Source organism: Helicoverpa armigera, chromosome 5 (assembly GCF_030705265.1).
Source record: "Helicoverpa armigera isolate CAAS_96S chromosome 5, ASM3070526v1, whole genome shotgun sequence".
NCBI classification, from domain to species: Eukaryota; Metazoa; Arthropoda; class Insecta; order Lepidoptera; family Noctuidae; genus Helicoverpa; species Helicoverpa armigera.
This window is the reverse complement of record NC_087124.1, coordinates 13,199,224-13,212,398: the sequence shown is the minus strand read 5'-3', so window position 1 is coordinate 13,212,398 and position 13,175 is coordinate 13,199,224. Positions and strand designations below refer to the sequence as shown.

Genomic DNA, 13,175 nt, shown 5'->3' with positions numbered 1-13,175 from the left:
CGATTATAAAGAGTATAAATATGCTATAAACAAACCAGACATGCAGTCTAGCCGTAAAAAGCGCTAATATTTTTTTGGTTGTCGTGATTCACTGGTTATTTACACTCCACATGGATTAATCTGAAATTAAGATTTTATGATAGATAGGTACTCAATTATTTACTTTCTCTTTTAATCAAGATGTTATGGAGTAATTATAACGGGGAATCATAAGCAATTAAAACAATTACGTGTAGAGATGGATACTAAAATAAGACGGGCTCTCAATAGACTGGCGGGACTTTGCTAACGCTACTCCGGAACTAATCTTTTATGTAATTATATAGACCGTGAAATTAGATAAAAGCATCTTCAATTAATAAAATCAATATTTACTTGAGAAAACATGGGTTGCTACATACAACGTTATGTTAAGTGTTGCTGTTAGAATCTTGTCGACAATTAGAAACTCGTTTTTTTTAGCAACCAAATATGCGGACTAAAAATGTAATTGCTCGAACTATTATGTATAGGAAAATAGGCGTGCTAACCAATTTTGGTCATATTTCGAAGCATGTTACTGTTCAAAATATTTGTGAAGCATGTTGTCTTCGTTGTGTCGTGTGGGTGGCACCTCGTACTGTCCCCGTCTTGTGTTCCGGTCACACCAACCACTGATATTGTGTTAATTAAATGCAAACAAAAGGGAAATGTCGCCGCAATTACTCAACTTTCTTTCTCCACCGGTGAAATCCGGAATAAAACAAAACAACCATGTAAATGTTAGTAATTACATTTATTACCTGTCAAAAAGACATTAGCTTACAATTATTTTATTCCATGTACTTAGTAAATACAATTAGCTAGATTTATTTCTTTATTATTGATACTGCAAATCATGTCACTGTAGAAGTCTCTGATAGGGCGCTGTTCACACTCACACACACGAACATAGGAGGACGACGCACGACACTGGATCTTATGTCTTAAGGAATATGGTTACATTTGCCGGAGCCGCTTGTTTGGTCGCTGACCGTCGTTCATGAACCCACCCTGCTGAGAAACAAACAAATATTACAATTAAAATACTGAGCATAATTTACTGATCATTCAGTATCGGTTGACCTATTTACAGCATTTATCCAATCAAAAAAACATACAGTCTACTTTCACACATCAAATTCACAAAAAAAAAATGAGCTGCACCATCTGAATACATGCAACCAAACCGTAAAAGAGGCAAATTAATAGCAAAGCATATTATAAATTATAAGGATTAGTTCTAGCCAACATCAGTGGCGCCTTGTCCTCTTGGGCACCTGCATATTGGCGAGGACTGTATATTAGTTGTTTCAGTGTTGTTCAAAACCGTTGTTTCCCTACAAAACGGACATCGTCGCGCTTTGGTTGTGTGTATGCACATGGCGGATCGTAAAGGCGCAACTTTACCTGGACTTAACTGGTGTAATGTTTCTACAGGTAGTTCTGAAAAGAATGCACAGAATGTGTTAATGCACAGAGAATTGCAGAGTTGGTGTGTATTCTGTAGTCTTTTCAGTGTCTCGTCTTGTACTGCATTTCTTTGCACATCTTTCTATGCACTCGTTTCTATGAAATGGGCGTGGACATGCAATGGAAAAAGCTTTCTTAAAAATTATTGCAAAAAAATACAGTTCGAAAGATGTCAACGTTATTGTGGAAGGGTAAATAAATAAAATATAAATACATGTCTATATGTTGACATCTAAAACATGGAATCGACACTATTTTACATCAAAGTTCAACTAAACTTTGTATAATCAAAAATAAAATAAAATAGAATAATACTAATATTCCGCCACATCAAGTCAGGCTAAAGTCCAATCCAATGCTTGGGAACATGCTAAGATTACATATGTAGTACATAATAAAGCAGTGTCGCTAACATGCTAGCTTATGGTGCAGGAAATATAGTTTGAGGGCAAGGCACAGAGTAGTAAGCCAACTAGATATTCTCAAGATGATATTTAAAGTCATGCTTAGAATAGGAAGAATAAAGTATCCTCCACACTAATCGTTAAGTTCCTCGGCGAGCGAGGTACTTGGGAAAGTTAATCGGAGTCAATGAGGAAGGGATATAGCAAGGCAAAGTTGGCCGAAGTAAGTCCTCCTCCTCCTCTTTGTCTTCGGTTAACTTCGGCTAACTTCGCGTTTGCGAAGAATGTTGTGGTCTTGTCGCGCTATTGGGTTTGAGCACTGCTGTCAAGTCAAACTCATAAGGCTTGAGATTATGTAAGACCTTTTTATTGAAGAGTCTAGTCACAACATTTAGGACATTATTCACACAATGTGATCAAGCCATTGGCTTACTACTGGGTGGTTTCGTGCGGTAGTGCGGGTATGAGGTGTGGGTGGTGTGTCAGCTTACCGGACGGCCCATGAAGCCCTGTGGCGGCATGTACGTGTTGACTGGGGCGAAGCCGCCGCGCGGGAATGCGCCGCCGCGACCGCCGAACCCGCCGCGACCGCGAGCTCCTGGAAAAATAACAACATATTAAAACTATTTGTATAGATAATAGATTCTTGCGATGATGAATATGGAATACACTGTAATGTCAGTTAAATCGCAGCCTTGAGATATTCGAGTTATCGCGTCCTTGGAATACAAAGTTTGAAAAGAAATGTGACTTGTGTTACCTCTGAAGTTGCCCCTGGCGTTGAAAGCGCCGCCCCGCGCGCGGAAGTTGTTGGAGCGGTTGGCGTTGGGGCTCGCGTTCGTGTTCGCGTTAGCGTTGTTGCGGTTCTGTTGCTGGTTCGGGTGCTGCCGCTTATTCTACGGAAAGTTAACGTTATATTGTGAGTAAACGTAACATCATTTTATAGGGAGAACGTCATGTAGACATTGGCTTTATATCTTGAAAAAGCTTTCGCGAAATTGTATTCTGTGCAAAGAATAGCTCCAGGACAGCCAAAATAGTTGGGCCACATAGAACACTAACTTTAAGTACATCCATCATCATATTTATTTAGTTTACATGCAATAAAAAACTATTGCTTAGAACAAAATCCGTTAATTTTTATTATGTTTCTAATAAAACTCACGTATTCAGTCAAAATTTTAGAAAAAGAGCTATGTTTATTTTTAGTACATACCTTGTTGACATTGGCGGCGTTATGCGCCTTCTGTTCGTCTTCGTCGCGGTACTTGGAGACGGTGACGAGGAAGCCGTTGATGCGCAGCTCGCGGTCCAGCTTCAGGGCCTTGTCCACGCAGTCCTTGTCTTGGAATGTTACTCTCACTGTGCACGAGAGAATACTTTATTAGTTGGATTATCTATAAAAAGGTCGGTAAAGCTCTGGCAAATCCCGAAGCTCAGGCGAGGCCTTTATCCAGCAGAGGACATTTTGGCTTTGACGTCGAAAAAGGGCGGCTAACATGATTAGGCTCATCTAGTCCTGATTTTATGGAGTCGTGTATTTATGCTTTATTTTACTAACAAATTAGGTGTAGGTATTAAAAGTACAGAAGTATAACTTTTTACTTTGTTGCGTTCGGCTAACTTACATCCCATATGTCGCGTTGTTGCGTTCGACTAACTTATGAGTCATATAGTCGGAATCCTCAAAACTCCAATTATATTTAATAACCTCCCTTTTATTTGCAACAATATTTCTTTCGACGAAATATGAACATGACAGATTACAGGAAGCACGACTTCCAATTAATTGTACAGAAAATCTAAAATAGCTAGTGGACATCATGCGTAACACGTGGCCACGGGTAGACATCAAGTATTCTCATTGACGTAACGCGAGCCCAGCCGCGAGCGAGCGATGACGAATCAGAAACTGTCAATCAATTCGCCGAGCGCTATATGAGAACTTCCATCCGGCAAAGAGATTCAATTTCGTAGTTGGATAAAGTGAACGCAAGATAAACACGCCCCGCGTCACGAGGGGTGAGCGACGCGCACCCTACAATAACAGCTATCGTGGGGGATGCTGCACGACTCATTTACAATGCGAACACGACAAGTCCTACTATACATCCGTACACACGAAACAGGTTTAAGCTTTTACAAAAGTAGTTGGACAAGGTACTTTTCCTTCCGACAAATTAAAATTAACACGCGTGGCACGTTGGATTCTCTAATTTCCCAGGTACACAAAAAAACAATGGACCGGTCATTGAACTGCTATAAAATCATCATCGTGTTTTTTCCAAGATTCGCATACCAACAAACTTATAAAAGCCGAAGCTTGACACGGTTGCGTAACTCATTCAAGTACCACTTTGTACTTAACCAGTGGACCTTGAAAACTGTAATAAAACTAAGGTATGGTCAGCAAACGTAACACGCCTTAATTCGCCATTTATGTGCTCATAATTCGCAGATAGTCGATAAAATTCCTCTTATTTTCATCTAGTACATAAAAGTAATTTGAAATCATCGTGCACTTTTTTCTTCCCTAAAAGTTTCTCGTCTTTGTGTAGAAGCTTAAAATGGGTCAACTACTTTTTTAATTAAACTGTTAACCGTTGCAACTGGACTGGCTGACGTCAGTCGCCGATAACAGTTTCCCCTCGCGTTGGGGAGCATAATACCCTCCGCTAGCTATCCTCATTTGCATATTATTCTGCTATGCAACATGGACGCCAATCCTAACATAAATCGATATGAGCCATATCGGCGCCGCGATTTGCTCTTAACGCGAGCTGGGAAACGTCAATAAATTCTCGATTTATTATGTAGCAGGAGCACGTTGGACGGTATGAATAGAAGTGGAAAGGGGCGCACCCTCCTAAGACGGAGAGCCGACCGAATCGCACAATGAGTAATTCACAAAGGAACGCACTTGTAATCTTTTAAGATGTTCTTTCAAAACTCGCTCGTGTTATTTCGAGCAAGAATATCAGGTGCTACAGTGTGGCGGCAAGTTGTATTGTGCGGCGTTACGTCGAAAGTCGTAACAGTTGTGCGTAATACGCGCTGGGGTAGTAAATCAATACTTTTTTCTCCCGCGTGGCTCATTCACCCTTCTGTTACTCCCCTTCGTTGGCGCTAATACTGATGCCGTTTTTATTGTCCGCCCGAGGTCGTTACCCCAGAGCACGTTGTTAATCGGACACTGGATAGTACATGCTTTACGCGCGCCCTCGATCGTAGCGTCGATACGGTTCTCAACATTTCGACATTTTCCTAAGTTCGCGTACCTATGAACTGACGAATTTCCCAATTTTTTAATTATATTCTTTTAAATTAGACTTCATAAAGAGGACGCATATTAATAGAATCAAGTACAACAATTCGGATGGTCGACATTACTGCGTAATAAACGCCAAGATGCATGCCTAAAAACGACCTCCGACGACAATGACGGCTATGCTGAAAGGGTCAAACTTTCCATCTTAGGACTTGAGAGCTAGAAAAAAACTAGAATTAAAAATATCACTTACATATTTTGTACTTAGTCTTGCTGAACTCGTGTATATGCGCGACCTCGCCGCACTGGGAGAACAGGAGCTTCACGTACTCCGTGCTGGCTTCATAGGGCACGCCGACCAGCACCGCGGTCTCCGCGCGGGACTCCACCGACACTGAGATGCTGCTGCCGTCTAGCACCGTGCCCTCCTCGGACAACGCCTGCGAGGCACCCACATGTTAGACATTGTAGGCTCCATATTTGAAAGTCTTTAGATTTAAAAGACTGATATGACCATGCGTTTTGAGAGAGTATTCCAGAATGTTGGTCAAGTTTTGTATGTCGATGGATTTTATAGTTTATCGACTCCAATCGTAAATTAAAATTATAAACAATACCATGAGAAAGCACCATACTACACAAATACATTACTGCTCTCATAATACAAAGAAAAACACCACGAGGTACCCATTTCCTGCAATTTAACTAAAATATTTATAAAACTAATAAATAAAATAGTCCCTTGCATTCAACACACGCCAACGACACTCGTTTACAAGGAATTCTCCGTGCATGTCGCGGGAAATCTAATTTTCTTCCGAGAACGTGGTAATTCCTGAAAACGGAATGGAAATAGTCGGCGTGTAGAACTACGCATTTATTATTGAAGTGTCAAGTATTCGTGTAATATGCTGCCTTGTGTAAAATATGAACTTAAGTAGCCTTGTTTTATAGGCTCGACAGGATTCTAAACCATTCAATTAGAGTTGTTATGTGTATTACACAAAACAAAAGAAATAATGCCAGCCTTGAGTATGTTGAATGTTAGTTTGAGCACCAATTATTGCGAAATTCGAACTGTTCTGTATGAAATGGGCAATCATTTCTGGAAACGATAACTTTTAGTGTAGGGCCGTTATAGCGCGAAAATTACACGTAATGATAATAAAACTGTGAAGGTAAAGTCTGCCGGCGCCGTCCGTTGGCATGGTAACAGCGAATAACAGAATGTTTAGTCTATCAGCACGCGAGTTTCGCGGCCTCTCGTTATGGACATACACATTATATTTAGCACATTACCGATCGCAAATACATCTGGAGTTCTACTTACCAACAAGGCTGTGCAGTGGGCTTCATACAGTATCAGTGGCAAGCATCAGTGTATTTATTTACTTAATATTGATATAAATAAAATCATACATCTTGATTTTGCATGCAGTTTCTTCACAATTAGTTTAAAAGTGCCTTACTTAAGTTTTAATGAATAATAATTGAAATAATGGAACATGACCAAGTTTAGTGCTGTAAAATTACTAATAGAACCAGAAACCCACTGCACCAGGCCCAAACTTACCAACTGCCACTGCAAGTACACATAAATGGACACGTCACAAAATGGCATGAGTATATTCATCAGCTGATCTACTACATCACAGTGATATCAATCATGAATTTAGTTGTTTACTTTGCAAAGGAACAAAGCTGCCAAACAGATTCATCAAGTGTAGAAGACCAGCCTGTTCTAACATTCAAATAGTCACTTGCTCAGCTCAGGACTTGAGGAAAGTGGCAACAATTCTGGATATACATAATTTGGAAAAAAGTTTTAGCCATAAATACAGCCTCATTCAGAAGCAGGCTAATAAAATTCTAATATCTACTTAATCACTTGTCAGCATAAAATATAAAATGTTAATAAACTATTGTTTACCTTTTCCAGAGACTCTTTGTTTTTGAATTCGACTATTGCCGATAATGTCGGAGTTGTGGTCAGTTCAGTTACAATGATTGGACCACGTCTAAAAAGAAAGAAAATTTGTCTCATTAATACTCCGTTCAGTAGAGCCAGTGTTACTGTGTTCAGAGTGCAGCTTGCTAGTTCCTCCAGAACACATCACACAATTTATCATATACTAATCAACTTGAATTACAAATACAAATATAGTGATTCATAGCAACAGTTTAGATATTTGAGGGATTGATATTTGAATGTTGGCAAGTTGTATGTTTCAGTAACATTGCTGATGTTGTAGAACAGGTGTACTCACTTGACATTGGTAACTTCTCCGTGTTTTGAGAACAACTCCTTGAGTTTCTCCTGGTAATCGAACAGGTAGGTCGACGGGAGGTTCTCAACGAGTATTTTACCAGACTCCACTTTGTCCTCTTTCTTATCATCTCCGGCGGCATCGCCCTCGGCGTTGTCGTGGCTCTGGTCGGCGTCGCCGCCCTCCGCGGCGCCGGCGTCTCCCACAGTGGAGTCGTCGCCCTGTTCAGCCTGCTCGGCGTCTCCGTTGTTGTCTTCGGCCTCGACGGGCTCGGAAGTCTCCATCTCAGGCGCCTGCTCCTCGGCGGCTTGGGCGGCGGCCTTTGCCTTCGCTGCCTGGTTTTTAGCGCCGCGGCCTTTCTTCTGGGCTACCATATTGACGATCCAGCTGCAATACACACAAGAACCGACTCAAGCAATCAGGCGTGCGATTCGTCACGCTCTCACAGTGGCAACATTTCCCGCCATATCTATTTTTTGCTAAAACTTATCTACAACACTTGGCGCCTATTCTCAGATCTCAAGGGCGCAGTTGCTAATGCCGGCCATACACTCTACGGTCTACCGGAGAGGTAATCTGTGCAGGTATGCCCGCGCAGGTCAACCGAACATTGGTAGCGTGTATGGGGACGTTCCGGTGTATCGGAGCGGTCTTCAGTTCTTTTTGCAATGGCATCGAATCTGGACGATGACACGCTGGCATTGCTAGGTCTTGCTTTAATTTTGAAGATGAATAATACGAAAAAGAAGCGAAAAAAGTGGTGTAAGCATTGGTTATTGAAAAGAAAAACATATAGTCATGTTAATTTATTAAGTGAATTGAAATTTGAACCAGAAGATTTTGAACAACTGACGCGACCTGCGCAGGCGACCGGAGTACACGCACACACGCACAGGTACACCGTACGGTGTCACTCGAAAGAATCGATTTTCGATCTTGCGCCGGTTGCCTGCGCAGGTTCAAAAAACTGCACAGGTCTATTCCCACACACATTCCGGTCTACCTGTGCAGGCATACCTGCACAGGTGGACCTTTCCGGTAGACCGTAGCGTGTATGGCCGACTTAACGCGCGAAACATCATATTACGCAGAATCGTACAAAATTTACACTGTTTTAGCAGATGAGCTAAATTTAACTATGTGTAAGATCACAGATAACGGTAAATACATCATAACAAGCCATACGCGCCATGAAGCATGCTTAGACTTCGAGTGGAAAATTCACGAACCCGAAGCGTTACCTCGTAATACGTTGTTACAATAATATAACACAATTCGGGCTAACAATTGAACAGTATGATAGAAACTTTAACTTACCAAATGTGAATTAACAGGTAAAATCAATGATATCACAAATCCACCAGGAAAAGACGCCAAACTATATGCAATAATAACACGAAACCGGCATCACGCAAGCGCATCCGCCATTAAATAGATTTAAAAAAGTGAGGTTAGTGGTGTTGTCATATTAAAAATTCGTTTTGGTAGGTGTATCCGAACACTGGAATAGACGAATAAAATCAATAAACTAAAATTGGTTTTAGAAACATAATGGATAGAAAAACATAAGAATAAGTAAGTTTAAAACATGTACAAGTCCTTAAAAAGTGCTATGTACGTCTAAGTATATGCAGGCGGGCTATCAACAGCCTGTAGTTCAAGATCTAAAATGTGCCTTTTTTTTGCATACCTGTTACTGAATATGTAGGTACTATAATTAATAACATACTGTTAGTATATAGAAAGATATTTAACAAAATATTTAAGAAAAAATCCTATCTGTACTTATAATAAAAACGAAATATTTTTGTTTGTTTGTACTCTAAAAACTCCGGAACTACCAAACCGATTTGAAATATTCTTTCACTGTAAGGAAGCACATAGGCTATATTTTATCCGGGTACAGACAGTGCTTCCCATGGGACGCATAAAATGTAGTGATATTAACAAAATAACATTAAATAAATAAGCTTTTTGGTAAACCGATTTTACTTTGCTTTTAATGTACTCTTACCTATGTTCATTAACGATAGGTACCTAACAGTTTCGCACATTTTTAGATTGTGACCTACTTGTTGTGTATTGAGTATTGAATGGATTTTGGTCTATATGTGTGGAGTCATAGTTTTTTTCAGAGTTGTGTAATTTTATTTTGTAAACAGGCTCGTGTTGCTCTCATTCATTGTAAGCTATATATGTTGGTACACCTGTTTTTTGGCAAATGGCATTTGGCAGCTCCAAAACATAACCTCAAAATATTCACACACATTCAGAGCACGTCCGTATTTATCATGTGTTAAAACAATTCTGTTACAATTATTGGGTAAAAAAGATACTTTTCAGCGACAAAAATGAAATCCAAGTCATTTGATTTAAAACCAAGTTCTGCTGAAAAGCATGCATTTGACAAGACCCTAGATTTTGTTGGTCTTTACAAGTCTGTTGCAGATACGAATAAAGTTGCGGAGAAACGAAAGTCTGATGAAACAATCAATAAGGAAACCGTAAAAGCCAAGACAGGTACCCCTAAACGTGAACTCACAGCTAACAAAAACAAAAAGCGGAGCAAACAAGAGACATTGGACATTTCGCAAATTAAAATTGATGGCTCTAATTTAAACACAAGTACAGATCGTAGCAGTCCTGTCAGGGATTTGAAAGTTACTTCTACTCCTAACGCGAGTAACAAGAATCAAGACCAAGCGGGAGGAGTCAAGTCCATCATGAAAAACAAATCGGTAACTGAGCACTCTACAGAGAGTCCAAGGTCGGTCTCCAGTGGCAAGCCCAAGAAGAGGAACAAGTCCGTCAGCTTCATGCTAGACGACAATGAGGAAGTTGTCGTGAAGAGGACCAAGTCTGATGACTCCAAAGTTGGTGCGAAGCCTGGTGCTGCAGCCAAAACTGTTATCAAAGACAAAAACAAGAACATTAAAAAGTTGAAAAAGTATCAGCAATCTGAAAAGGAGAATAAGGCAGCTGAAGTCAACAATCTAAATATGGAGGTTGATGCTGTTAAAACTATTACACTTGAGAAAAAACCTGCAAAGTTTAATAAAACTAAAAAAATGCTGGGAGAGTCATCAGGTGATGCCAAAAGCCAAGCTCAAGAAATCAAAGAGAAAAAGAAGAAGATAAAAAAGGTAAAGAAAGCAAAACCTGAAAATTCAGAGCCTACCGACACAGATAATAACAATGAGGTGCCAACTGAATCTAAAGCTAAAAAGTTAAAAAAGAAGAAGGTGAAGTCTCCTCCCACTGAAACAACTGAAGGGGAAGGGGAGCCCGCACCTAAGGCACGTAGGAAGGATGCAAAACCTGAAGCTATTGCTGAGGACCTAGAGAACCTCAGCATAGGTGACAACGCTCACACATTGACAAACCTGCTTGATGAGATGACTGTTGTTGACAAAACAAAGCGCAAACAGTTGAGGCAGAAATTCAACAAGAACAAGAAACCTAAAGGCCCAGCGGTTCCCACTAAAGAAGATGCAGAGAAGAGTGAAGAAGTTAAAGAGAAGATTAAATGGAAGAAGAGAAAGTGGAACAAGGATAAGAAGGGAGATATGGACGAGGACAGCTTAGCACATACAGTTATTGTGGAGAACCTGCCGATATCTATCATGTTGAACTATAAGAAGTTGCTCACTGACCAGTTTATTAAACATGGACCCATTAAAAAGTTTGGGTAAGGCATTTGTTAATAATAGTTTTATATATCTAAAATATCAAATCATCTTAACAATGTTTTAAGTTGACTAAAACACATTTTCTCTGTTCCAGCATTGCAGAGGTGTATCCCACAGAAGAATCAAAGCCAGTATTTACTACTACCATAAATTTCCACACCAGTGTAGCAGCTGAGAAGGTATGTTCAATGAAAAAACTTTTATACTGAACTTGTAAAACATATACTTGATTATCTAATGTCTTGAACATGAAGTTCTTTATATATTTAATTTAATAAAAGGGCAATAGTAATTGCCATTACAAAAAAAGATTACCATCATCTCCCTAGCCTTTCACCAAATATATTGGGGCCAGATTCCAGTCTAACCACCTGGTGCAGCTGAGTTCCAGTGTTTTACATGACTACATGCCTATCTGACTTCCTAAACCCAGTCTTCCAGTTACCTGAGCAACCTGTTACTTCTTTGTAGGACATCTCGCTTCTACCTGAAAAAAGGTTACTATAACTTTTGATATTCCCCCAGGCATTAGAAGAAAACCACACATACGTAGACAACAGCCGCATCCGCGTGAAGCGAGCGCTGCCCGCGACACAGACGACGTTGGTGGTGCGGTCTTATGCTGAGCTGACCGACCAGGCGCTCAGCACCACATTCCTCGGCGCCGGCAAGATCAGGAGCATACGACATCTTGTCAAGGGGAAGAACACCATGTGTAAGTAGATTAAGTCATAGAATACAATGAATTTAAGATTTCTTGAAAGTATGGGGGGACTCTATTTATTTAAATAAACCCCAAATATGTCATAAATGATTTATCTTTCTTTCCAGCGACGGCATTCATCGAATTCGATGGACCCGAAGCAGTGGAACGTGCAATCAAGCTGGCTGGTGACACCAAAATTGGCGGCAAAAAGATCCATCTGTCCAAGTTCGAGATTCGCGCCAAAAAAGTGAAGAAACACAAGAGCGAGGGTGACAGCGCTGCCGACGCCGACAGCGAAGATTCAAACGATTAGTTAGGTTTTATTTAGTACAAAGAATGAAAAAGACCTAAAATAATGTTTTAACCAGATTATAAAATGCAATGGCATTTAAATTACACACTGCCATGATCTGAGTATGACGAAACACGACGGTCCGATGTCCTTTAGATATTAATTATTTTTTATTTAGTATTAATATATTTTTAACCACAAAACTATGCATAGTAACATTTTGAAAACAATGTGGTTCTAAATTCTATGATTTATTCCAATAGCTTGATTATATTTTGACACAGTGTGTGCATGCTGTATGAAAACGTCGTGTTTGCCAAATTCGGATTTTTTATTTCATAGTTTAAATTGATTCATTTTTATAAGCTTTTGGGTGCGTATTTTAGAAGGCTACTCAAGCATTGATCGACTCAAAATTCGATTAACCATTGGAACCACAATTTTTGTTTACGACGAGATCTTTTCTCGAGTACTGGTCCAAAATACGAGTCCTCAGACACGTGCTAAAGAAAAGAATATACACAATTTTGATACTTTTCATACCATACAACATAAAATATCTCGTAAGAATGTAATATAATAATGATGTAGTTTGATGTGCTAAATAAAGCTAGCCAAGTTTTACATAGAATAAAATATTATTTTTCCATGTTAATTCAATTAATTTACTTGTATGAATGGAATGTTACCACTTCAAAGTTCAGTTTTGTTTTAATATAATGTATTTTCTAATGTTAAATATGGCATACGTATTCTATTATCAATAGTAACTGTAATATTATATTTGTTAGATTTTTGTCTTATTCTATACAAACTTCATTGTATGGTACACAACACTGTTTATGCCATTGCCAAATACAGAAATATGGTAAATGTTAGAAAGTAAAGTTAAATTGAGAAGGTTACGATGATGGGGTAGTTATGAGCAAGCATTGTTAGTTATAGAGATGATTATGTTGTGAGACAAATATTACGAAATAAACAGGCTCGTTGAATTTAATCTGCTTATTTTTATTTATCTATCCTGATGGAAATCTTCAAATGATGTGGTAACAACA

The 13,175-nt window shown here is 39.4% G+C and overlaps 2 protein-coding genes across 5 annotated transcripts; one reads left to right on the top strand and one right to left on the bottom strand.

The window, feature by feature from the left end:
• Nucleotides 1–756: 756 nt before the first annotated feature.
• Nucleotides 757–8,908, bottom strand: LOC110374641 (heterogeneous nuclear ribonucleoprotein A1-like 3). Of its 4 annotated transcripts, none has more exons than XM_021332442.3 (9): nt 8,748–8,908; nt 7,431–7,817; nt 7,094–7,181; nt 5,417–5,603; nt 3,112–3,257; nt 2,656–2,791; nt 2,387–2,493; nt 1,429–1,464; nt 757–1,035 (listed from the first exon to the last, which is right to left on the bottom strand). In XM_021332442.3, exons 2-8 carry the CDS (start codon nt 7,802–7,804, stop codon nt 1,453–1,455), a joined length of 1,050 nt encoding a protein of 349 aa, XP_021188117.1. In that variant the 5' UTR covers nt 7,805–7,817; nt 8,748–8,908; the 3' UTR covers nt 757–1,035; nt 1,429–1,452. The 4 variants fall into 4 exon arrangements, with proteins under 4 accessions (XP_021188117.1, XP_021188118.1, XP_021188114.1 ...); XM_021332443.3 differs by having other exon boundaries at nt 757–1,032; XM_021332439.3 differs by lacking the exon at nt 1,429–1,464.
• Nucleotides 8,909–9,540: 632 nt separating this feature from the next.
• On the top strand, nt 9,541–13,117 carry LOC110374637 (neurofilament heavy polypeptide). Its single transcript, XM_021332434.3, has 4 exons — nt 9,541–11,118; nt 11,214–11,298; nt 11,645–11,834; nt 11,951–13,117. Exons 1-4 carry the CDS (start codon nt 9,782–9,784, stop codon nt 12,136–12,138), a joined length of 1,800 nt encoding a protein of 599 aa, XP_021188109.3. The 5' UTR covers nt 9,541–9,781; the 3' UTR covers nt 12,139–13,117.
• The last annotated feature ends 58 nt before the right edge of the window (nt 13,118–13,175 follow it).